Genomic DNA, 24,479 nt, shown 5'->3' with positions numbered 1-24,479 from the left:
AGCCTGAGGAGGAAGGCAGCTTGTGTCTAAGAAATGAGAAGACCCTAAAGACCCTAAGTTCACTCCCTAGCGGTCCAGACCACAAGTTCCCAGCATGCCCTGCCTGCTTGGAGTCCGCTTGTGATGACAGACTGCAGATGATGCCAGCACTTTTTTCGTGTGATTTTTCTGCCTGAGCCAGAAATGTCCTTTCCTGTTTGTCGTAAAACAAACAACTCGAGGGCTTTCACCCCCACAATTGGCATAGAGCCTGTCAGTTCTTTGCAGTCACTTCTTAAACACTTTTACAGAGTTCTGTGCGCCCTCCTGCTCCACCATGGGCCTCCGGGACGTAATGGCAGGGCTGGGACGTCAGGAGACTTGCTTTCCTCTGTGTTCCCCCTGCACTATCACACCAAAGGCCTGGAGTGCAGTTCAGTGTCTCAAGACATGGCCTCACACCCCTTTTTGTAGAACTTGTTTCATCTCCCAGGGATGCAGAGTGGCTTTAAGGCCCCAGGCAGGACCTGGTCACCATGCCACAACCTGTGTTATCACATGACCTTGGACAAGGTAGCTGCTGGCTCTCAGTCTCAGAGTTTCTTATCTGTAAAATAGGGAAGAGGTGTTTAACCTCACCGCCCCACCTGTCCTGTTGGAGCAGGGCTGATAAGGGCCTCCGTCTGGGCAGGTCAGTGGAAGAAGACGTGGAGCAATGGAAACATTGTCCTCAAGCCCTGCCAGGGGTGGTGGAGAGAGGATGGGTTCTGGAGCTGAGGTCTTGGAGAGCTTCCTGGCCTTGTGATTCCAAACAAAACCTCAGCTTCTCTAAGCCTGTTTCCACCTGTATAAATGGGACCAAAGAAGATGTCTGCAAAAGCTGCCTGGGGTTTATTGGAGAACCGTACTACTGAGCTGTGGCTCCTGAAGAAAGAGCGCAGAAGAGATTTGGCTAAATGGGTGGGTGAGGGAGCCATCATCCATAGCATGGGACAAAGGCTTTGCCCAGGGAAGCCTTGCCCAGCACGCCTCCCTCCCTCAAGGACATGTTCCCTGGGCTGACTCCTGCCCTCCCTGCCATCTCTAGGCTCACCACGCATTGCAGTCCTTGCTGGGCAGCCACTACCCGGCACACTTCTGGGTCTAGTGTGTTCCAGAATGGCTCCCCATTGCCCATGGGGTCAAGTCCCGATTCCTACACTTGGCCTGCAGCTTCCTCAGCAGTCTGCTCTAGGCCTTCCGCTGTGGTCTTGTCCATCTCTACCTATTCAAGACCTGGGCCTTCGTAGGTTTGGGTACTTCAGCACCCCAGGCACCCGCTGTGCCTCCCCTGTTCCCTGTCTGTAGGCCCCCTCCTCCTCTGCAAAGGCCCTCCTGGCCTCCCTGTCCCCACGCCTGCCCCTCAGCCCTGGCACTAGCCCTCAGCATTGCCTCCATCAGAACCCAGCCCCACCCCCAGGCTGGCTTGTCTCTCTCTTCGTCTTTCTTTCCCAGTTGGCTGTGAGCTGCCAGGAGGGACCGTAGCTCTCCCTACACACCCATCAAGAACCCTCCTGTGGATTTGTCAGGTTCAGGCAGTTTGGAGACTTCTTATCATCTCTGTTTTAGCAGGGCCAGTAATTAGGACACTGCAGAGGCAAGCGTGAACTCTGACGTCTGCAGGGTGGCCAGAGTCCCCCGTCCCAGAGACCTAGGTAGCCCCTTCCGACACACGCGAACTCCCTCACAATCGCTCAGCATCTTCCATTTCTAGGCTCAGAAGCCTCTTCTCCCTTCTGGCGTCTGTGAACAGACACTGCCCAGGACCAAGGACTAAGGTGGCCCCTGCACCTCTCCTCCTGGACGTGGAAGAGGGCGTTTCTCCAGGAACCACAGCAGGGCACACCTGGGGTGGGCAGCCAGCACTGGATGACAGACACCTTAGCGGTGACTCAAGTGGTTCGAGATGCTTCCCATGGTGACACCCAGAGCTTTCTCAGGTTTTCACTGCTGGTGCTGCCACCAGGGACCAGTTTCCCCATTTGTAAATCTCTTCCTGGGTAATACTAAGAAAAGTGACATATTTGGAGTGTCGAGGGCTGTATAAATCTAAATTGGGGTACAGCTTCCTTTGGGCCCAGTGCCTGACATACGGGGGGCCTGACCTGTGCTGAGAGCTTTGGAGACATGGATGGCGGTACCCGTTGTATGACTGTCTTTCAACGTGAACTTCCAGCTGTGGAGAGAGCTGAGGAGTCTGCAGGCAGCCTGAGGGGATGGTCTGAGGTGCAGGCGCAGCACTCAGGGGGGATGTGATGACAGACGGGTGGCCCATCCTTAGACATCTCCCACTGGGGCCTGGGGTCCCACCATTCGACCCCCCATCTCCTGGGCTCAGCATTCTCCTCTGCCCTGAGTTCTACTTCAAACGCCATCACTTCATATGACTTTTACCTTCCTGTTTGCTTTATCTGTGGTTTCTAAAATAAGACCGTATTAAATGTTATGCGTGATGATGTGTGATTATGCTTGTTAGCTGCTCACCCTCCCCCATCGAGTGAGACTGATTTGCCGCTGGTCCTGTCCCCACATGTAGATTTCCCTGAGCTGGGGACTCAGCCCTTGGAAGAATATGGAATCTCTAGGAGAGTGCTTTTTAAACACTGCTAGCCGCTGGAATTACGTGGCGAATCTTTAAAACTTGCTGGTGTCTAACTCCTGCCTCTCAAAATGGTGATCCAATTGATATGGGATGCAACCTGGGTACTGGGGTTTTCAGACTTCCCACTAAACTCTGGAAAGGTTTGGGAACCCTAAGGTTAGAGCAGAGAGACCAGGAGAGAGAGGAGTGAAGGAGGGAGGGTCTCCAAGAAGAATTTAAGGGACTTTACAACTGAGTTGCCACCAGCCCCTGTGGAGAACACACTGGAAATGTTGAGGTTCTACTTCTGATTTCTGACTCTTCCCCTGAGTTACCTGCTGTCTCCCTTGATCCTGAAACAGGCACCAGCATAGCAGGGAGACTTAGAGGTCAAGTTGAGGTGGCAGCTGTTCAATTCTCACCGGCATCACCTCCAACAAGGCTCTTCCCAGAGCTCAGTTTTCTCATCCAAAAAATGGGTTGATACAGGAGGGCTATAAAGACTTAATAGAACTTTATAGGGTTGTTAACAAAGAGTAAATAAAATGATATCTATGAATTGCTCAGCGCAGGCTTGGTACCTGGTAAACACTCAGGTCTTTGATCATTGACAGTGAACTCGAGGCAGACCCTGCATTCTGTCCTGGTTTTATACTCAAAGCAAGGTGCTCTGTGTTTGTTCAGGTGCCTTGCTACATAGAGTAGAGAGGGCAGCCACAGAGAATCAGGAAGGGCATAGGCCAGGGTCTGGAGATCTTGGAGGTTTGGAGTGACCAGGGACGATGTTCAAGGTCACCTAGCTGGTGAGTGCCAGAACCACGCATGGAAACACTACCTCCTGCCCAGTGTTTTCTGCCATGCTAAGCTGATTCTGCAGGTAAGAAAACATTTTGCTTCTGTGTACAAAATTCAACTCTGCAGCCATGGGAGGTTCCAGGAAGCTGAAGCTGCAGTGCGGGTTGTTTTGGAAGCGTCTCATCGTTGGTCAGTTCACTGAGTTCAGATAAAGCCTGGGCAGGGGCCCAGAGCCCATGCTGCTCCCCGGGCAGTCTGCTGGGCGAGCTGCTCCCAGGGCATCAGGGCATCACCACACCGCCAGCCTTCCTGGGGGAGGCCGTGCACATCCATAGACACTCTGAATCCCACTTGCAATTAATTATTTAATTGTATTCAGTTTCAAGGAGTTTTTTTCCCTCCAGACCATGCAGGGGGCAACAAGGGAGTAGAGAAGCCTGTACACACCAGTACACCTGTGCTCCATCAAAACTTGTAGGACAGGGACCCTGGGAAACAGCCTGCATCTCATTTCTTTAAGACCTGTTTGCCTGAAACCAATCAAGGTGATTGGGTTTGTTTTTTAAAATAAAAATGTTAAATATTGATGCTGGAGCTGTGTCTCAATGGTAGAGAGCTTGCCTATCATTTCAAGGCCTGAATTTCATCTCCAGCATCAATGGGGAAATAAAAGGTTAAATATTCATTATAAAAGAATTGGAAGCCACTAATAATTTTCAACTAGCCAAGGTTACCACTATTAACATTTTGATGTATTTTCTTGCAGATGGTGTATTTTTAATAATATGTATCTCATATATAGGAATCATATATATAATATATATGCAAATGCACATATACATGTGTGTGTGTGTATATATATGATTTGTTTCTGTTTTACTAAATGTTAGATGTTGGGTCTTTAGCAATTCCCATGCCATTAAACGTGCTTTGAACATGGTTTTAGGTGACCTCTTAGTATTCTGCTATATTGGCATGCTGCAATTCCTTCAGGTGGTGCCTTTAGTTAGGCATTTATTGCATTGTTCCCTGTTACACAGCAGTGAGAGTCTTAGTGCGCTTCTCTGTCGATTGCCCTGGGGTAAATTCCCCAAGCAGTGATGACCTTGTGAAAGTTTTGGAGAGAGCTTGTCAAGCAGACCTCTGGAAAAGTGGCAGCAGCTACCAGCCAACATTTGACATGGAAGGAGGACTGGCCTTGTGTTTCCAGCCCTCCAGGCTCACATCAGCAGTGTGAAGGGCTCCCTGAGATCCCCAGGCCAAGGAACAGGCCTCCCCACCCCTGCCCACATAGCTAAGTCCTTGCCCAGCCCTTCGGAGCCAGAGTAGCCAAGGCTGGAGATCAGAGGACAGGTTAGGCCCTGACCCGGGCGGACCTGCCCCTGGGGTGGTTCGTGAGCTGACCATCTGGACAGCCCTTCTAATGTTCTGTCACAGTGGAAAACAAGACTGCACTCAGAAGCTCCTGAGCCTCTTTCTCTGCTGTAAAATGGGATTGTCATGAGGATGACATTTGATCATATAAATCAAAATAAATTTGACTGTGTATTGAGGATAGCGATTCGTGTAGTAGTGAGTGTGAGGAGGCAGGGTTGGATAGCGAGCAAGAGCCAGACTGGGGATGGCCTTTCTTCACAGCCCCTGTACAGAGTAGGAATCATACAACAGAGAGATTTGTGGAGTCCAGGGAGAGCACTGTCCACGTTTTTTTTTTAATAATTAAGAATGAGTGGGGGCTGGGGATGTGGCTCAAGCGGTAGCGCGCTCGCCTGGCATGCGTGCGGCCCGGGTTCGATCCTCAGCACCACATACCAACAAAGATGTTGTGTCCGCCGAGAACTAAAAAATAAATATTAAAAATTCTCTCTCTCTCTCTTTAAAAAAAAAAAAAAAGAATGAGCTTCCTTTGGAACATCTGGCCCAGGTGTTTTACTTGATTGCTTTTTAAGTTTTACGTCAAAGTTTCAAACATGCAGCGTTCAGGACATCTGCTGGCATTCCCAGGCCTGCGATTCTGCAGGTGAGGTGCTAGAGTTGGCTTGTACTGGCTTGTGAGAGCCTACTGTTAAATTTTTAGGAATTTTGAGAGCCAGTTGTTAAACACCACTTTTATTAAAAATTCAATTGCATTAACTTAAATAGAGTAAAAACAGAGGTACTAAATATTAAAAATTCATCACTTCCTAATTGTTTTGATACAGTCTGTGTCCTTGCAGTTATTTATGTCAATGATGTCTGTAGAGTGGAAATATTACATAATGGTGTGCTTGCTGCTAAGAGTCTCTTCTAATTCTGTATTTCCTGACGTCAGTTCTTTAGCCTGAGATTAGTGAGGGTGGGAATATTTACGCTAATGAAAATGGCGACCCCTACAAATTCAGGTCTTTCCCCTGGAGATGGAGTTGTTAAACATCTCTGTCACCCCTGCCTGGAGCCTCATCTTCTGTTCACTGTGCTGAACCCACAATCCCGATTTCTTAAAGATAGTGGCTTTCATTTGCCTTAACTATTCCTTTTTTTATTACTCCCCTATTTCTTTCTTTTTCTTGGTACCGGGGATTGAACTCAGGGGCACTTAACCACTGAGCCACATCTCCAGGCTTTTTTATATTTTATTTAGAAATGAGAGACAGGGTCTTGCTGAGTTGCTGAGGGCCTTCCTAAATTACTAAGGGCTGGGTTTGAACTCCTGATCCTCCTGCCTCAGCCTCCAGAGCCGCTAGGATTATAGGCATGCGCCACCACGCCCAGCTCCCCTATTTCTTGATTAGGTGCCTTAACCTTTACCCCTGTGTGTAGATTTTTTTTTTTTTTTAACTTAAGCATTGCTTATTGACTTCCTATGATGGGAAATGAGACCTGGTCTTCTCCTGCTCAGCCACCCTCCACCGTACACAGGCTCACCCTCCTGCTGCTGTGTCCCCAGCACAGTAGAGCACAACTCTTGTTTAAATAAATATTCAGGATTTACGTGATTTCAACTATGTAAATATTGTACACGAATCATTATGCTCTATGATTACATTAGCTTTTGTAGACAACATTTTCCCCCTGAAGTTAATAATTACATTTTTAAATTTGCTTCGTTTCTTTATGAAAAAAAACACAAACGGTTTTCTAACTTTTCTTTTCAGCAGTAGAACTCATCTTCCAAACAAAATGTATTACCTGCCATAATAAACAGGAGATTCAGAGCCGCCAGGTGGAAAGGGGGTCCTTCCCTTCAGGCTGCCAGTTATAGCCAAGCAGACAGTGCTGCAGAACTCTTAGGGACGCTGCTCCCCTGAGCAAGAATGTGGTTCCCGCGTGAGAGTCCCCTGCACCGCCTCATTAGGGAATGCGTCCACTGTGTAAAGTAGCACGGTGCCAGGCTCAGGCTCAGCTTTAGGAAGTCTTGCTCTCCCCCCCCCCCCCAGCGTGGGGCTCTGGCCTCTCTGCTCCTGCTTCTGCATTGGTTCCAGTGACGTTGCTGAGTCTGCCCCTCCAGTGCATCACCCGCAGGCTGCTGGTTTGACGCTCCTGTTAGCTGATGGCCACCTATCGACTGAGTCGGTGCCCCTCCGATCTGCCTGGGCTGGGCTGAGTGCCAAAAGCTTATTGCAGATAGTTTAGCTCGGAGAGCACTCAAAGGCATAAGGAATGGCTCTGTGAAAGTAAGTAAGCGCTGGAAGGAGATGATGCAATATCTGTCTGGCCGTGGCAAGTCAGAGCTGGAGGAGGGGAGCTGGCCAAGATGAGCAGTGGAGTTTGAAAAGCTCACTTTGGGAAATCACCCCTGTGTGGGAGTCCCAACTTTGCTTTCAACTGATGGATCTTGGGAAAGTTACTGAACCTCTCTGGGCCTTAACTTTCCTTGTGCCTAATTCACAGGTTTGTTGTGAGAGTTAAAGAAAATGCACTACTCTAATAAATCCCAGCGTCACATGTGGCTCGGTCTCTGCTTCAAGTCATGGTCTGCCAGGCGTGGTAGCACATGCCTATAATACCAGCAGCTTGGAAGGCTGAGGCAGGAAGATTGGGAGTTCAAAGCCAGCCTCAACAATTTAGCTAGGCCCTAAGCAACTCAGCAAGACCCTATCTCCAATCTCTACATAAAATATAAAAAAGGGCTGGAGATGTGGCTCAGTGGTTAAGTGCCTCTGGGTTCAATCCTCAGTACCAAAAAAAATAGTCATAGTCTAACAGCCCAACAGTATTTGGAAAAATATTCCAATCCTAGCTGCATGCATCCCTTATGGAATATGGAAAAGGATCTCATCATAATGGAGGGTAAAACTCCCCAACATCTTTCTTCCATTCTTCAATTTTCCCCAAACATACAGTATAATAATGTCCTCCTGGCCCAATTCAGGAGGTTTCTCCTCTCTCTCATACCACTCCAGACATGGTTTATCTTGTTTTGTTTTGTTCCTTTGCACTGGAATTGAACCCAGGGGCACTTTACCCCTGAGCCACATCCCCAGCCCTTTTTAGTTTTCATTTTGAGACAGGGTCTTGCTAAGTTGTTGAGGCTGGCCTGGAACTTGAGATCCTCCTGCCTCAGCCTCCCGAGTTACTGGGATTACAGGTCTGGGCCTCCATGCTCTGCTCCAGCCTGCTTTGGTCTACGGATCCTGCCACTGCTGTGTCCCAGAAGATCATATCTAGATGATGACACAGGCAGGAAGAGGGTAGTACCGCAGGGCCCTCACTCTGAATCCACTCTTGCCTGAGCACCTAGGAGTAGCCAGTCTATTGTCTTCCTCTTAGTTTTTCAGCCAAGAAGACCACAGGAGGGTGAGGCCCTGACCCCCGACCCCTATTAGCAGTGGGGCAGTGAGAGGAGAAACCTTGTCTGCTCCCCTCTGAATCCTCCCAAGACATCATGCCGGGAAGACCCAGGGAATGGAGGCGGCCTCTGCCTCTTTCTCTGCCACCTTGGCAGTCTTTCTTGGGAGACCAGATCTTCCCACCGCTTGTTCCATCCTTCTGGGGACTCCTCCTGCCCCCAGGATGTCTTTCAGTCACCTACTGGGCACCTACTGTGTGTGAGGCCTATAGAGAGCTGCAGATCCAGAGACAAAGACAGACAGACTGCAAACCAGACGCCCCTGTGTTATGTTGCAGGGAGGCACTGAGAGAGCATGGCAGGGAGCTTGTTACCCACTGAGGAGTCAGGGGGACTTCCTGGAGGAGGTGTCATCTCACCTGCACAAGAAAGACCACTAGCATGTACTGAACATTTGCTATGGTGATCAGCACTGCACCAAGCTCTTTTGCTAAGCACGTTAGTTTATTTCATCTGCGTGGCAATGCGAAGAAGTAGGTGGTTGCCAGCCCTCATTTTAGAAATGAAGTTCTAAATGGAGAGAAACTGGTTGGCTTTCCCAAGGATGCACATTTAAAATGTATCAGAACTGAGATTCAACACTGTGCCTTCAGCCACCGGGCACTGTGCACAGTTGCTCAGGATGCATACTGCACAGGGGGCCCATTGACAGTGAAGATGGAATAACTTATACCAATGTGTGTGTGGGTGGACCCTGAGATTGGGCCTCTCTGCTAGGTCCCGGAGCAGCCAGAAGGAGCCTCCTCCTGATCCCAAGCTGAGCACGTCGGCTTCCCTGGGGTGCCGCGGGAACAGTAGGTGTCCGGGTGTGTGAGTGTGTGAGAAGGAGCAGGGCTGCTGGACTTGGGGGTCCCAGGGGGTCGTGATCTGAACTTCAGGTGCTTACACTTGAGGAAGGGGTGACTTGCACAGGGGTGTCCTATCCTGCTCTGTAGCCTCTGCCACCACTGAGAGCATCTGTCAGGGAGGACACAGCCTCAGGGCGAGGCCCAGCAAGGATCAAAGAGACAGAACGTGGGTGGTGGGTCCTCAAAGACCTTCCAGTCTCATCAAACCCACCAAGAAAGTTGCCCTGAAAAGAGCAGCAGGAGAATCCCACAAGGGAGTGTCCCAAACCACCTGGAGATGGGGCCTTTGGGATTCCAAAGAAAGAGGCAAGTGCCAGGCGACCTTCTTCATGCCTGGGAATGTCAAAAGCCCTGGTCCAGGTTCCAGCTGCTGGGAGAACCTGCCGGCTGTCAAAGAGCTTTGATTTGGGGTCAGAAAAAAGGCTTTCCTCCCAGGGCCACCCTGGAGCCACCCAACTAACCCCTTTCCTCTGTCTTTCTCCTCTGCAGACAGGAAGGATCGAGCCCAACTACCCCAAGGTGTGCGGCCACCAGGGCAACGTGCTGGACATCAAGTGGAACCCGTTCATCGACAACATCATCGCCTCCTGCTCTGAGGACACTTCGGTGAGCGGGAGGGGGCTCCCCAGCAGGGTGCTCCCCGGGAGGGCCCCTGAAGCCCCTCCTTGCTCTCCTGCCTTCTCAGAAGCCACAGTGTGGGGAGGAAGTCAAAAAGGCTGAGGGAGTGAGTCCAGGGCACTTGGGACTGATCGCGTGGCTTTAGTGTGATCGGGTTTGGAGGTGTTGATTTTGTAGGTGAGAATTAGAACAACAACAAAAAAATTAGGTGTGGGCTTCAGCCCTGAACTGTGAGCTAGGAAGCCGGGGATGGAAATGCTGAGTGTCCAGGAGAAGAGCTCTGGTCTCTGGGCCTGGCATGGCATGTGCCCTGGTTAGTGCTCTGGGAGCCCTGGTGTCTAGGTAAGGACACTGGGTGGGGACTATTGTGACTTATCCTAGGACCCACCCTGGTGAGACCCACTCCATGTGTCCCCCCACTCATGGGAAGAGAGAAGAAATAAGAGAAAGAAATTGGGAAGAGAGCAGGGTAGAGCCCAGGGGAGGGTGGGTCAGAGGTGGAGATGGGAGGAAAGGGAGGAGGAAATCATTGGGGAGGCAAGGAACCAGGGAGAGTGACAGTCACAACTGCCTGTGTCTACCCTTGGCTCAGACTCTGTTGCCTCTCACAGGTAGGGTAGAGTCAGAGAGGCTAGTGTGGCCTCCAGGTTCCTGGAAGGGGGTTCTACTGTCCCCACACTGCCCCTGAGCAGCATCCACAAGAGACAAGCAGGAGGGGATTCCATAGCCCCAGTGGAGCGGGAGCAACCTCCCAGCCAGGCCACAAGCATCTACCTGGTGCTCATTGGCAGGACGGGGACAGACCACATCCTCGGGATACTGGAACTGGAAGGAACTTTGGAGCTTTTGTCTTTCTATCTTTATAGGTTGGACTGTGAGCTCCTGAAGGTAGAGACCAGCCTAGGGCCCGGGACCTAAAAAATGCTTATTGTGTATTAGATGGATGGGTGGATGGATGCATGGATGGATTGATGCATGGACAGATGGATGGGTGGATGGATGGGTGCATGATGCATGGATGCATGGATGGATGGATGGTTGGATGGATGGATGCATGGATGCATGGATGACTTCACTGATAGATAAAGAGATGATTGAATGGGTGGATGATGGATAGATAAATGAATGCATAAAAGGAAGGATAATGGGTCATGGAGAGATGAATGAATGGAAAGATAAAAGAATAAATGAATGGATATGGTTTAAATAATTAATCATCCAAATAAAGAGAGAGAGTTTCATGCCAGTCATGGTGGCACATGCCTATAATCTCAGCAGTTTGGGAGGCTGAGGCAGTTCAAAGTTCAAAGCGAGTTCAAAGCCAGCCTCAGCAAAAGCAGGGCTCTAAGCAACTCAGTGAGACCTGTCTCTAAATAAAATACAAAATAGGGCTGGGGATGGGGCTCAATGGTAGAGCACTCTGCTATCCCCCCCTTCAATCTCCAGAACCAGAGGGAAAAAAAGAGGGAGGGAGGGAGGGAGGGGGAGAGAGAGAGAGAGAGAGAGAGAGAGAGAGAGAGAGGGAGAGATTGATTCACAGTAAAGAGTCCCCATCTGTCCATAAAGTTGTGGTCAGCTGACATAGCTGAACATGGGCGAATGGTGGGAAGGGGGCTGGGTGGGTGGGCTTGTCCAGCTCCTGACTGTCAAAGCCTAAGTCAGCTGGAGAAGATCCCTGAAAGCAGCAGCAGTCAGGGCAGGGTCTCTGTGGATGGACAGAAGAAGGAGGTCTGAAGATTGTCAGGTTTTATTACTGTCTTTAGCAGCCTCAGAACCATGGTGGTTATGGGACATCAACCAGAGGCCAGACCAGAGAAAGACAGAGCTACCGAAGGGCAGGCATGAGGTGACAGAGCCCAGGAAAAATGATGAAGCCAGGGGGACACTGGTTGCTTCCTGGCTAGGAAGGAGGCAGAAGAGCTGGTTGGGGCTGGAGAGCTCAGTGGTCAGTGCCAGAAAGAGCAAGGCTCAGCTGGAGAGGGCAGGCAAAGGCACTGCCCCCCCTTCTCCCCTGGATACAGGAAGCTGCAGTGCCTGGAAGGAGTGCAGTGACTGCACTGGGGTATGGAGTGACTGTCACCAGCCAGCAGGGAGCAGACTTTCCTAAACCTCTGGGCTCCCCACCCACTGTTGGCTGAGCACTTGACAAATGAGACAGGCTCTGCGACCCTGTCTAAGGGCAGATGGAGCACCCAGCTAGGGAGTGGAGGAGCCTGTCTTCCCCTGGGCCGCCGCCTCCAGCTGTGTTCTTCCTGCTCCACGAGTTCCTTTGCCACAGGATCCAGCAGAGCATGCTTGCTGGGGGCTCAGTGAGTCTCCCCAAAGAATCCAGCTGCCTAAGAGAAGAGCAGTGACCACCTTGGTGCAGGAGAGGGCCACATTCAGCCTCAGCTCTTAGAATTGCTCGTCCCCTGGCTCTTCCCAAGTTACCTCTCCCCCTCCTCCTCCTCTCCCTCCTCCTCCTCCTCCTCCCCCCTTCTTTTTGGTACTGGAAATTGAAACCAAGGGCACTCAACCCACTTAACCATTGAGACATATCCCTAGCCCTTTTTATTTTTTATTTTGAGATAGGGCCTCACTGAATTGCTAAGGCTGGCTTTGAACTTATGATCCTCCTGCCTCAGCCTCCTAGTCTCTGGGATTACAGTCATGCATCCCCTTGCCCACAGGTTACCACTTCTTTTGCCTGAATCAGGACAACATGGACCTGCCTGATTCTAGCTCAGCACCTACCTCCCATGCAGAGATCCCAGCTAATGAACAGAATACCCAGGGTGTGTGTTCAAACATGCATGAGGCTCCGCCCTGGCCATAGGAGCCACAACACCTCTTCAGTTTTGCACACACCTATAGATCACACTGTGCCTGACACCCTCCTGGTTACTGGGATCCAAAGAGAGCTTAACTGTGGAATCTGATGGACCTGGGCTTAGATCTCAGTTTTACCACTTACCAGCTGGGTGGCCTAGGGCATGTGATTTAACCTCTCTGGGCCTTGGTTTTGCTCATCTCTGAAACTGTAATCATAATAGCCATCCTCACCTTGAGCACATAGGAAAAGGGTGTAAGGGTGTCTGCACCCAGCACTCTGCCTAGCACCTCATAAATTTCTGCTAATCTCAGGTTGCTTCAGAGACACTGGGGAGCCCTCTCCTGCCATTCACCACGCTCGCCAAAATGCAATACAAAAGGAGGGCACTGTGTCCCTGGGGCTAAACACACTGGCAAGGGAGAGGATTAATCTTGACCAAGGTGCAGGGAGGAAAGTAGATTTAGAAAGGTAGACCTGGGAGAAGCAGGTCTTTCACAAGCAGGAAACAGGTTAAAGGTGTCCCAGGGAGAGATTTGGCACAGGAGAAGGCCTGGAGGGAATGCATATGGTGGCTTGGAAAACAAGAGTCACCTGGCGTGGCTGGAGCCCTGGGGCGGCACACAGTGAGGAGAGTGGTCAGACAGCAGGATGGAAGGGGACACAGGGACTGGAGAGAAGGTGTGGACACGGCGATCAGCTGAACTTGTAAGGGACGCCTGTGCTTCTCAAGCCATCTGAGCCCAAACCAGGGCCCAGGGGCCAGGGGAGGGGGTTAGGAGGAGGGCGGGGTCTTGGCTGCTCTGTGGAGGAGCCCCTGCAGACTGGGATTTGGATCTGGGTACCGGAGGGGAGAGGCCAGGCAGGGAGGGGCTGGCGGGGGCTGCTGAAGCCCAGACTAGGAGATGAGGTCCTCTGACCCAGAGGAGCTGAGCTTTCACTCCGGCTGCCAGGCCAGCTGCTCCCAGAGCCAGGCTCAGAGCCCCCCTTACCCCTCAGGTGTCTGCTCCCGAGCCTCAGGCAAGGGTCTAGTCATGGTAGCCCTGAGGCTGGAGCCCAGTGGCTCCTGAAGAAGGACAGGGGTCTTTGTCACGCAGGTCCCCGACCTGCCCTCCTACCACGTCACCAACAGCCCTGGTTTTACAGGGGAGGAAACTGAGGCTCGGAGCCACGGCAGGCTGAGAGCTCAGGTCCAGCACACACCCAGGATTTAAGCACCGCCTCGCCTCTGTGCAGGGCCACACTGGCCACTGGGGACTCTTGCAGGGGAGGCCTCCCTGCCCCAGGCCTGGGTGCAGTGGGAGAGCCAAGCTGTGCTCCTGGCTGGGATCCTTTGATGGGTCCCTGAGACACCTCCTGCGAGATGGTCGCAGATGGTCAACTCACTGTGCACCAAACACAACATCCAGAGCCAGGGTAGGGAGGCTAGTCAGCAAGGCACTGGGCCCCGAACCAGGGCTGGGGAGGCTCCGCCCCAGCGGGGCCAGAAAAGCCCTTGCAGCAGCCACAGCCTCCCCCGGGAGAGCCAGGAGCTGCTTCCAGCCCTCAACTCCTCTTGCTCCTCAACACTGAGCATTCAGAGGACAATGAAGCCCCCCTGCTCCCTAGCTCCTCTCCCAGCCCTGAGAAATCGCCTATGGCGTGGGTCCCCATGTCCACCAGGGCAGGAGGAGGGCCTTGCAATCTAACCTCCATCCCTGCAGGATGCGTGGCACAGAGCTGAGCCCCTTCCCAGGGGCCCTCGTCCTGAGGGAAGGATGGGAGCCATAACTCTCCCTGGCATCTGGCAGAATCCAGTTCTTTCTGCCGCTGGGTGATGTCACCTATTGTTGAAGGGCTGTGCTTTTTATAGCTTCTGCTGCAGCTAGGGAGGGCGGCTGGCAGGCGGCAGGGAAAGGCGCTATCGCTTTCCAAGCCTCGTGCTCCCTCTTCTCTGGGGGGCCAGCAGGAGGAGAGAGAGAGAGAGAGAGAAAAGGTTTCTGACATCTCAAGGAGAAGGGGGGAGTAGGGAGAGGGAAGGTCTTCCTGGTGGGCCCAGCTCAGCATCTTTCTTTTGCCTTGTCTTCAAGCTCCTCCCCAGTGGAGACCGCCCCTCCCCAGGAGCTTGATGGGATGGGGCAGCATGTCAGTCCTGCAGGAAGCCACCCATCCTGCCTCCTGCCACACCAGAGTGACAGAGAGAGAGGGGCAAGGGAGACTCAGAGATGAGAGGGGAACTCTGATAGCCTCAGAGAAAGCATCAGTGTGGCCCTGGTTAAGCAGGCTCAGGAATCCATAGGTTCAAACCCTGGCTCTGCCACTTCCCCTCTGGGCACCGGCTGCCCTACTATAAAGTGGGCTCATAGTGGGCTCACAGGGAAAACTAAATAAATGTGAATGTGATTCTTGGCTACTAAGAGTCTCATCAATAATAACTGTGACTCTCTTCTCCTCAAGTAGGGACATAAGAGTTTAAATAACTCACCCCAGTCAGGGGTGGCCAGAAGGCTGGGTGGGAGTCAGAGATCTGGGCTCCCAGGCCAGCGTGCTGCCCCACACACCTCATTCTTTATTCATGGAGCTTCCTTTGCTAGTTTCCCAAAAAGATCAACCGAATGCTGAGTCTTGCAATTCAGAAGAGAAGCCCCCACCAAGTTTCCCTCCCAAATCAGGATTAAAGGGGTGATCCATCTACCCAGCCCACCATCGCCTGCTCCCCCAGGTTGGGGTTGATCTACTGCTGGACTTAGTGATCATAGGTAGTGTTATGCTCAAATTCGGGACCCCCAAAAGACCACCAGAGACCAAGGTCGATGTAAGCAGCAAAGAGGTGTTTATTTCGAGCTAAGCTCGGTCCTCCGCACGCACACAGCAACTGGTGACACTGAGAGGCCCCGAGCCCAGGGTTTGCAGCAGTTTTATACACTCTTTGGGGAAGGCAGGGACCCCCACATACACCATAGCATCTCTTAGCAAATCATCACACACCGCAGGAAAATCATAAAACAACTCTAAAACATGATTAGCACATTCACTGGCGGGAACAAGTTAGGTAAGGGTGATTGGTTACTAAAGAGGGGGATTCATTTGAACTGATTGGTTTAAGCCAAGAGGGGAGTACGTGCTGAACTACATGGTTTCCCAACTTGTTATCAACCACCATAAACTACTGGGAGGGTCATCTGGCATCCCAAATATTTTCCCTGACTCATGCTGATTGGTGGCTGCTAGGGGGTTGCTATGGGTCCCCACCTAGCCTGACTGAGTCAGGGACACCTGGCAGAGCAGATCTCTCCTGGTATTTGTAGATAAACAGCTCAGCAGGGTGGGTAAGTGCCTAGGAGTGCTCTGTGGGTCTTTCCAAGGACAAGGGTCACGCCCCTTTCCTTGGACAGGCTTTGCTCTGAGGTAGAGGCTGGTTTTTCAGTAGCCTTCTGGACTCCTGGATTCTTCCATTTTTTCACTCATTCTGTAAGTCTATCTTGGAAGTGCCAGGACACACATGAATTTTATTTTATTTTATTTTTGGAACTGGGGATTTAACCCAGGAGCACTTTACCACAGTGCCACATCCCTTTTTTGTTGTTTGTTTTGAGACCAGGTCTTACCAAGTTGCTGAGGCTGACCTTGAACTTGTGATCCTCCTGCCTCAGCCTCCTGAGTCCCTGGGATCACAGGCATGTGCCACTGCATGCGGCTCAGACAGCATGAATCAAAAGAACCTACCCCTGTAGGGTGGAGCTGACCATCCCAAGTTCAGGAAGGGTGATTTTGAGATACAGTCATGCGCTGCGTGCACAAGGACATTTCCATTGATGAAGGATCCCATTTGCAGCCCTGGTCCCATAAAATTACAATTGGACTGGAAAATACTGATTGGCCAGCAATGCTGTCATAAAGTCAAAGCATTCCTCACGTGTCTGTGGTGTAAACAAACCTGCTGCACTGCCAGTCATGTGGAAAGTACAGCACCTGCGATTAGCACCGGACATGATACTTGATATGACAGCAGACAACTGTAGTACTGGTTTACATATTTACTCAATTGCACATTTTATTTCAGCGTGTATTCCTTCTACTAATGAAATTAAAAGTTCCCTGTAAAACAGCCCCGGGGGCAGATCATTCAGCAGGGATTCCTGAAGAGGCATTGTCACCACAGGAGGTGACAGCTCCTTGGTGTCACTTCCCTTGGAGACCCTTGGAGACCCTTAGTGGGGGAGTGGAGATCTGGAGGTGGAAGTCAGTGATTGTGATGATCCTGCCCCTGTGTGGACTGAGGCTGGTGCATGTGTCCTGTCTTACCTTTCAACACAAAAAGTTTAGAAATTTAAAAAAAGAGAGAGAGAGAGAGAGAGAACTTTAAAAATAGAAAAGCTTATAATTGATATGAAGCTCGCTTAAGCCTGTCTTCTAGTTTATTATTGAAAAGAGGAAATTATCTTTTTTTTTTTTCTGTTTTGGGTCCTGGGGATTGAACCCAGGGGTGCTAAACCACCAACCCATACCCCCAGATGTTTTTTAATATTTTACTTAGAGACAGGGTCTCACTGGATTGCTCAGGGCCTCTCTAAATTGCTGAGGCTAACTGTGAACTTGCAATCCTCCTGCCTCCGCCTCCAGAGCCCCTGGGATCACAGGTGTGCGTCACTGTGCTAGGCTAGGAAATGATCTTTCAGTGAACTGAGTGCAGCCCCAGTATGCAGCGTTGGCAATGTCCACGGTAGAGCAAAGCCAAGGCCTTGACTCTCACACTGGCTCCCTGACTCCTCCACCCCACCCCCACCCCACCCCCACCCCAGCAACTCCAACTACACGCTCCTGACATAGTGAGGGCCCTGTGCAGGCGCACTGGCTTTTAATCTTTTACACCATATTTTTACCTTGCCTTTTCTATATTTAGGTATGTTCACATACACAGATACTTGTGCTCTGATCGCCCACGGCATTCGGTACAGCACAGGCTGGCCCGGGGAGCAGCAGCTTCCCCACAGGGCCCACAGTGTGAAGTAGTGCCCCTCATCCAAGGGTGTGTAAGGGCACTCTGCGATGTTTGCATGATGAGGAAATCGCCTAACAATGCAGGTCTCACAAGTGAGACGTGATTGAATTGGGGCTGGGCAGCTGCTCCATTTCCTGGGATAGATAAGCAGAAGGACAGATCCGTCCCTCTTGAGGTGGTTGGATCTGATCCAGGGCAGCAGGGACTTGTAGCAACCCCCTCCCAGGACTCTGGCAGCAGATGTGCAAGCATGCTTCTTTCTCCAGGTCCCAGTTAGTGTCTCCTGCCTCCAGGGGTTTGATGTGATTTGTCTCAAGTTGTTGGGAAACAGTGAGGTGGTCAGAAGACGGAAGCATCAAGGTAGACTTTGAGTTTCTACCCCTGGTTTGCGTGAGCGACAATGAACTCAATCTCTAGTACTAAGCAGAACAGTGGACAAGAACTGAGTAGGTCAGAATTCCAGGGCCCTCCTGGCTCTGAGCAAGATCCTCCAGCTGCTCTCTTCTCCCTGTGGGATGTGGGACTGCTGCTATGCTCTTGACCCCAGGCAAGGTTAAACCCCAGTAGTGGTTAGTTGCAAAACCTGGGATCAATGTCTGCATACTGTAGTACAGCTTAACTGGATGCTTACAGAGGGTTTTTCACTTTCTTGTTCCTCCCAACACTACAGAGGGGTTTTGTTGTTGTCATTATTGTTTTTCCAAAAAAAGTTGATAATAAGAAGTTTAAATTTAAATCTTACTCCACGTACTTTGGCCCACTGTGAACTCCAGCTTTTCTTCTGAGCTCCTATGCTGCATTTACAATATAAGTGTAAATAGTGTATAGTAAATACAGTATAGTAAATAGTATCTGTTTGCTGCAGTTGTGTAACAAGCAGGTCCTTTAAATGGAGCATGGTTTCCCTTAGGAACCGTGTCTTTTGGAGGCCCTCACTAGGTCCTGGCCCTAAGTCATCCCCCCCAAAGTGTCAGAAAACAGAGATACAACCAAATACCTCCAATTTGAAATTATGAAAGTTTTTTGTTTGTTTGTTTGTTGTTTTTGTGGTGCTGAAGATTGAATCTAGGATCTCACATATGCTAAGTAAGCACTCCACCACTGAATAATGCCCTTGGCCTAACTTTTTTTTTTTTTTTAAATATTTTTAGTTGTAGGTGGACACAATACCTTTATTTATTTATTTATTTTTATGTGGTGCTAAGGATCGAACCCAGTGCCTTACATGAGCCCCAGACCCAGCCCCTGGCCTAACATTTTAAAGATGCAATTTATAGCCAGGCCTGGGGGAGCACTCCTGTAATCCCAGCTACTTGGGTAGTTGAGACAGGAGGATGGCAAGTTCGAGGCCAACCTGGGCAACTTTGCAAGACTTTTCCCAAAATAAAATTGAAAGGGCGGGAGATGTAGCTCAGTGATAGAGTATCTGCATATCTTGAGCAAGATAGGGTGCAATCCCCACTACCGAAAGAAAAGATAGAAAAAAGGAAGGAAGGAAAGAAACTTCATACCAAATATACTGACCATACAGGGGGCAAAAAAAAAAATGCACATGAAAAATAAAAATCACATCTAAGTTTGACCCATATGAAAAGTTGTATATAATCCTTAATTAATATTAAGTAAGCATCCTTAGGAATTATCAAGTCCTTGGTAATCTGGTAGTGCATCTATTTTGTCTTTATTAGGTCTCCATGGCAACTTTGTTGTTTGGGTATAATTATCCTTCAGATGAAAACACTGACACTCAGGCTAAGGGACTTGGCCAAAGTCTCCTGCCAGTAAGGTCAGAGCCTGGTCTGGAACAGCACGGGAGAGCACAGAGCTCTTACTTTGTTGACCAGCAGCTCTGCCCCACCCCCACTCCCCACGTGGGGGTGTTTGGTCTCTAGGCCACCCTGTCCGCTGCCTTTACTGCGTCTGCACGCGTCTACTGTCTCCTCAAAAGACCCTGGGCTCCCTGAGACCCTGGACTGTACCCTGGGGGCACAGGGCGGGGCTGGAATATTCTCTTGGATGGACCAGAACAGTTAAACCAGCTCTGACCCAGGCGCTCACCAAGGGGCAGCCCCGGGCACCGCTGGCCTGCAGCAGAGATTGGTTGTTTTGCCACTTCTCCTCCCCACCCCTTCCTCCCTGAAATCCTGTTTGGCAGACTATTGACTTTCCTGTCCAATCCAAGTGACCTCCCAGAGCAACCTCTGGGCAGATTCACAGTGCTCCTCCCACATCCGACCCGTTCTTAGTTTCTAGAGAATCCCTTAAATACTAAAGGCAAGGCCAGGAGGTCCTTTCTCAGTGACTCAGGCCCACTGGGAACTCCAGCGCTGCATGTGAGCTTTAAGAGCATCTGGCACCAACTGTTTGCGGTCTCTGTAGTTCAAGCAGAACAGCCTCCTTCCCACAAACGCATTCAGTGGTGTCAAAAGCAGAAAAGTTTGGGGGATGAACTAATAACGTCTCAATGGGTGGATGAGGAAACCAGGGCCTAGGAAGGGAAGTGACTGGTATCAAATGGTAACAAGGCAAAGTACCTCTTTCTGTTATATTTATTCATCCTGGTCCCTCAACTCCTGTCTGGGATCCTATATCTAACAACTGTCAGAGAAAACAACTCTGTTGGCTTCTACCTGTAGCCCCTTGATCCATGAGACTTGGATCCAGGCAGGGCCTGCTACCTGAGCACCACCTGCCCTGCTGCAGCCCCTCCTCCATCCCCAGGCTCCCAAGCAGAGCTGTCACCCCAACAAATCAGCTCTTGTGACCCAGAAGTGCAGTGTAGATAACCCATGCATGGACCTGCACTCAGGTCTCTACTTCCTAATCCAAGAGCCAGAGCAACAGAGGTAACTGGCTCATCCTGTCACTCTCCTAGTGTGTGGCATTGGCACCCGGTGGAAGGAGCATCACACCCGTACTGATGTCCCTGCCTTGGGCCAGCATGCAGGGACAACCCAGGCTCACCTCAGTTGGCTGCTCATGAATGAGGTTGTCCTGAGCAAATGTTCTTTTCCTGAGACTCCAGGCTCAAGCAGAACAGCTTCAGGCCTGGTTCTAATTGGATTCTTTTTTTTTTTTTAATATTTTTTTTAGAGAGAGAGAATTTTAATATTTATTTTTTAGTTTTCGGCAGACACAACCTCTTTGTTTGTATGTGGTGCTGAGGATCGAACCCGGGTCACACGCATGCCAGGTGAGCGTGCTACCGCTTGAGCCACATCCCCAGCCCCTAATTGGATTCTTAACCATACATTCTTATGAATTTTATGGTTGGGAGGAACTGTCCTTATCTCTCAGAGTTTCAGATCTGGTCACAAAAATCTCTTGGGTTCTACCCATCGACATTATTTTGGGCCTGCATTTCTCCTGCAGTGAAAAGGTAATTTGCTAAGGAATGTGAGATATCCTGTCCACTTTGGCCGGGCAGGGCTGCAGGTAAATTGCTTCTTGGAAATGAAAGCATGTGGGGGTCAGCACTATGGCCATTTTATAAAATTATTCTCTTAACTTCTTGTTCCCATATCATCATCTGTCTGTCCCTTAACATCAAGAGCAGCATGGGATAAGCTCAACATGGGTCCTGTTGACTTATAGGAGGCTTCAAAGATCCCTCACATTGGCCAGGGACAATTTCCTGCATGCATCACCATGTGCACAGACTGCCTACCATGCTCAAGTAAGGCAAGTCCCTAAACGGAGTCCTCACCCCAACCACCCTGTGATTCCACCTCTCAAAGTCTCATCAATCCGAGTCCAAAAGCTTTTGAGACCTTCCAACCCAAGCACAGACAAGTGTGGCCAATAACACCAGGAAGGATGCCTGGTATTTCTAAGAGTCAAGGAAACAAAAAGCCAAACAACAACCAGATGGTATTTTTTACTTTTCAGATGGGTAAAAATCAGTTTTTGTTTTTTTGGTGTTTTTTTTGTTTTTTTTTTGGTCTGCAGTACTGGGTGCTAGGCAATCTACCACTGACCCCAAACATTACTAGCCTTCAAAATCAGCAACTTAGGAGGGTGGGAGGATCAGAAGTTCAAGGTCAGCCTCATTAACTTATCAAAATCCTGTCTCAAAAAAATCAAAAATAAAGGTCTGAGGTGTAGCTGAGTGGTAGCATGCCCTGCATAGAGTTTAATTCCAGTGCCACACCGGCAAAGAAACTATTATTTAGAGGAATAGGTGAAGAAGTATCCTCAGACTCTGAGGGTAGAAGTAAGGATGACTTTGGGGAACAATTTTACAATAACTATTTTAAAAAGATGATGCATACCTAGGCATTTGTCCTTCAAAAATATTCACACCATGCACACACTTGTGTGTTCATCATCATACAATGAATTGCAATCGTGAAAAAGTAATGCTCAGAACCCAGGTGTCAGTTAATAGAGACTGAGCAAATTCACCTTGGGACAGTCATAACAGATGTCTCTCTAGCCATTTAAAAAGATAAGGTAAACTGGGCACAGTGGTGCACACCTGTAATCCCAGCAACTCAGGAGGCTAAGCCAGGCAGATCCCAAGTTCAAAGCCAGCCTCAGCAACTTAGCAAGGTCCTGTCTCAAAACTGAAAAACTAAAATTAAAAACAGGCTGGGGATGTGGCTGAGTGGCTATAGTTACATGAAAAAAAAATCAAGCTGAAGAACATGTGATACAGTTTCTTTTTGGTAAAAAGGAAAGAAGTGTGTGTGTGTGTGTGTGTGTGTGTGTGTGTGTGTGTGTGTGTGTTGTACACGTGTCTAATACAAGCATAGTCTTCCTGTTTCAAGAGTCACTTTCCTGTGTTACATCTTGGGACAAAGAAACATTCGTACCAGTTGACAGCCAGGTGGTTGTACCTAGCAGCTCGTCCCCAGCCCTCTTCCCGTCGCACCCAGACCTACCCTCATGCCTGCACACCCTTGCACAGCAACTGTCAAGGAAGACTGTGAGGCAGGTCCCTCTTCAAGTTTACTTCCCTCCCCAACAGGCTTTACTGGAGGGTTGGAGCCACCAAAAGGGATGAGAGTGGGGAAATGGGGACAAAAGAACATTTGCAACTGTCCCCTAATTATCAACTTTTTCTGAAGTGTGCATTTGAAGATGATTTTCTGAAACTGAGAAGGATGCATATGGGGTGACCCCCAGTCCTTGCTTGAACCTGACTTTCTTATCTGAAAACCTCCCAGTCGTCTGGTGCATGAGTCCTGGGGGACATAAGTATCGGGAAACCTCACTTCTGAGGACTCAGGAGGAAGTGCCTTTTTGCATAGGAGACTTAAAGGAATTCCCTGGAGGTGCCCATTCCTGGTTTTACTCCTCAGGCCCAGAGTCGGCCTTTGGCTGTCCTTATCATGCTCTTTGTGATTATCCACAGCCTTCACGATTATAACCAATGGCTACTAGGACATACTGACAGAGCATATTAAATTGTCAGTTACCTAGAGTGTTTCTACATTTTCTGTTTAGATGATGTTGCAATGAACATCTTCATGTGCACATTGAATTTTTAGAGTGGAGTTATGGAGTCAAAGAGTCTACTATAAATGTCTTTATGGTTCCTCCTAAAGTTTGCCAAATTGCGTCCAAAAGAGCTCCTCTGATTTATAATACTGCCAACCCCAATGCAAGTTCCAGCATAATCTTGCCAACACTAACTCCCCCTCCCCCGCCCAGTTGGCTATTTTAGTGGATTTCAAATGGTATCTCAAAGCCAGTTTTCCTGTTTTCTCCTTACTAGCAAGGGTGGAGTTCAGGTTTTCAAAAGAGTTGCTCTAAAGATATCCAAATTGTAATCCCACCTGCTCTTTCCTTTCCACCTGGTTAGATTCTAATACACAAAATTAATGATGATAATAACAAGAACTGTTACTCCACAGGTCTGTTCAGAGCACCTTCACAAACAGTTGCAACCTTGTCTCATGTTATACCACCAGTACACAAGGCAGAGCCAGGGGCTCCCACCCTCTCCACTCCCGCTATTTAGATGACACAGTGGGAATTTAGTTTGAGTGACAGAAGCCCACCAGGGTAATGTCAGGAGTCCCAGGGTGCAGGGGGTTATTTGCAGAGAAGGGGATCAACTCGTCTCTCTGTGGCAACGTGGTCTCTCTTCTCCACTGTTCTCTGCATGTCCCAACCTCCTCTTAGCAGATCACCTTTTTCTGCCTCTTCTCAGCATCCACAAGACTGAAAATAGCAACTCCATTCTAGGCTCTGCCCATGTTTTAGGCTCAGTGACTCCAAGCCAAGTCACTCCCCGAGTCCATCACCTCTCAGGACAGACTGGGACCTCCCAGCCTCCCAGATGCATTTCCCCCCACTCAAGTGTCCCTACTGGGTTGGGCACAGAGTGGGGGCCCAGGCCATGAGGAACCATCAGGAGCTGGGGCTGAGGTGAGAAGGAGGAAGGCAGATTCTCATGGAAGGCTGTGAGGTGGAGGTGAAGATAGGCTTTGTACTCCAGCGCTTGCTAAACGCTGCATGCACATGGTCCTGAACCTGGCTGACCCAGCAACATCTGCATGCCAGGAATCATCTTCTTAAGTCTGCAGAGACTTCTTAGGGTAAAACTCCCAAAGGCAAAGGGGAGATGATCTCCTCTCTGACCACTCTTGGCACCTTCCCAGAGGCCTCTGGTCAGGCTTCACCTATTGCCCGGAACCAGGAGGTGCCTCACTTGGCCAGCCTTGGAAAGCTGGGTATCCCAGGAAAAGAACCTCATTATCAACTCCTCTCCCTGTCCGCCCAGCCAAAGCCCTTGGTTCCCCTCTGCAGGTGCGGATCTGGGAGATCCCTGAGGGTGGGCTGAAGCGGAACATGACAGAGGCGCTCCTGGAGCTCCACGGACACAGCCGGCGCGTGGGGCTGGTCGAGTGGCACCCCACCACCAACAACATCTTGTTCAGCGCGGGCTACGACTACAAGGTGCACAGCATGGCAGGGCAGTGGGGCAGAGTCAATCAGCGGGAAGGGGTAGGGAGAGAGAAGGGGATGTTTGGGGATCTATAGGGAGGCCTTTT

At 50.0% G+C, this 24,479-nt stretch overlaps 1 protein-coding gene across 3 annotated transcripts in view; it reads left to right on the top strand.

The window, feature by feature from the left end:
- Window positions 1-24,479, top strand: part of Coro2b (coronin 2B) — a 136,803-nt gene that overhangs the window by 97,094 nt on the left and 15,230 nt on the right. For all 3 annotated transcript variants that reach the window (XM_078049397.1, XM_078049399.1, XM_040276239.2), the window contains 2 exons: window positions 9,560-9,676; window positions 24,235-24,384. In XM_078049397.1, coding sequence (XP_077905523.1) covers window positions 9,560-9,676; window positions 24,235-24,384 — 267 coding nt within the window. The remainder of the gene's footprint in view (window positions 1-9,559; window positions 9,677-24,234; window positions 24,385-24,479) is intronic.

The sequence above is a fragment of the Ictidomys tridecemlineatus genome, chromosome 5, assembly GCF_052094955.1.
Source record: "Ictidomys tridecemlineatus isolate mIctTri1 chromosome 5, mIctTri1.hap1, whole genome shotgun sequence".
Taxonomy (NCBI): Eukaryota; Metazoa; Chordata; class Mammalia; order Rodentia; family Sciuridae; genus Ictidomys; species Ictidomys tridecemlineatus.
The sequence above is the reverse complement of the archived record's forward strand: the minus strand, read 5'-3'. Positions and strand labels throughout refer to the sequence as shown.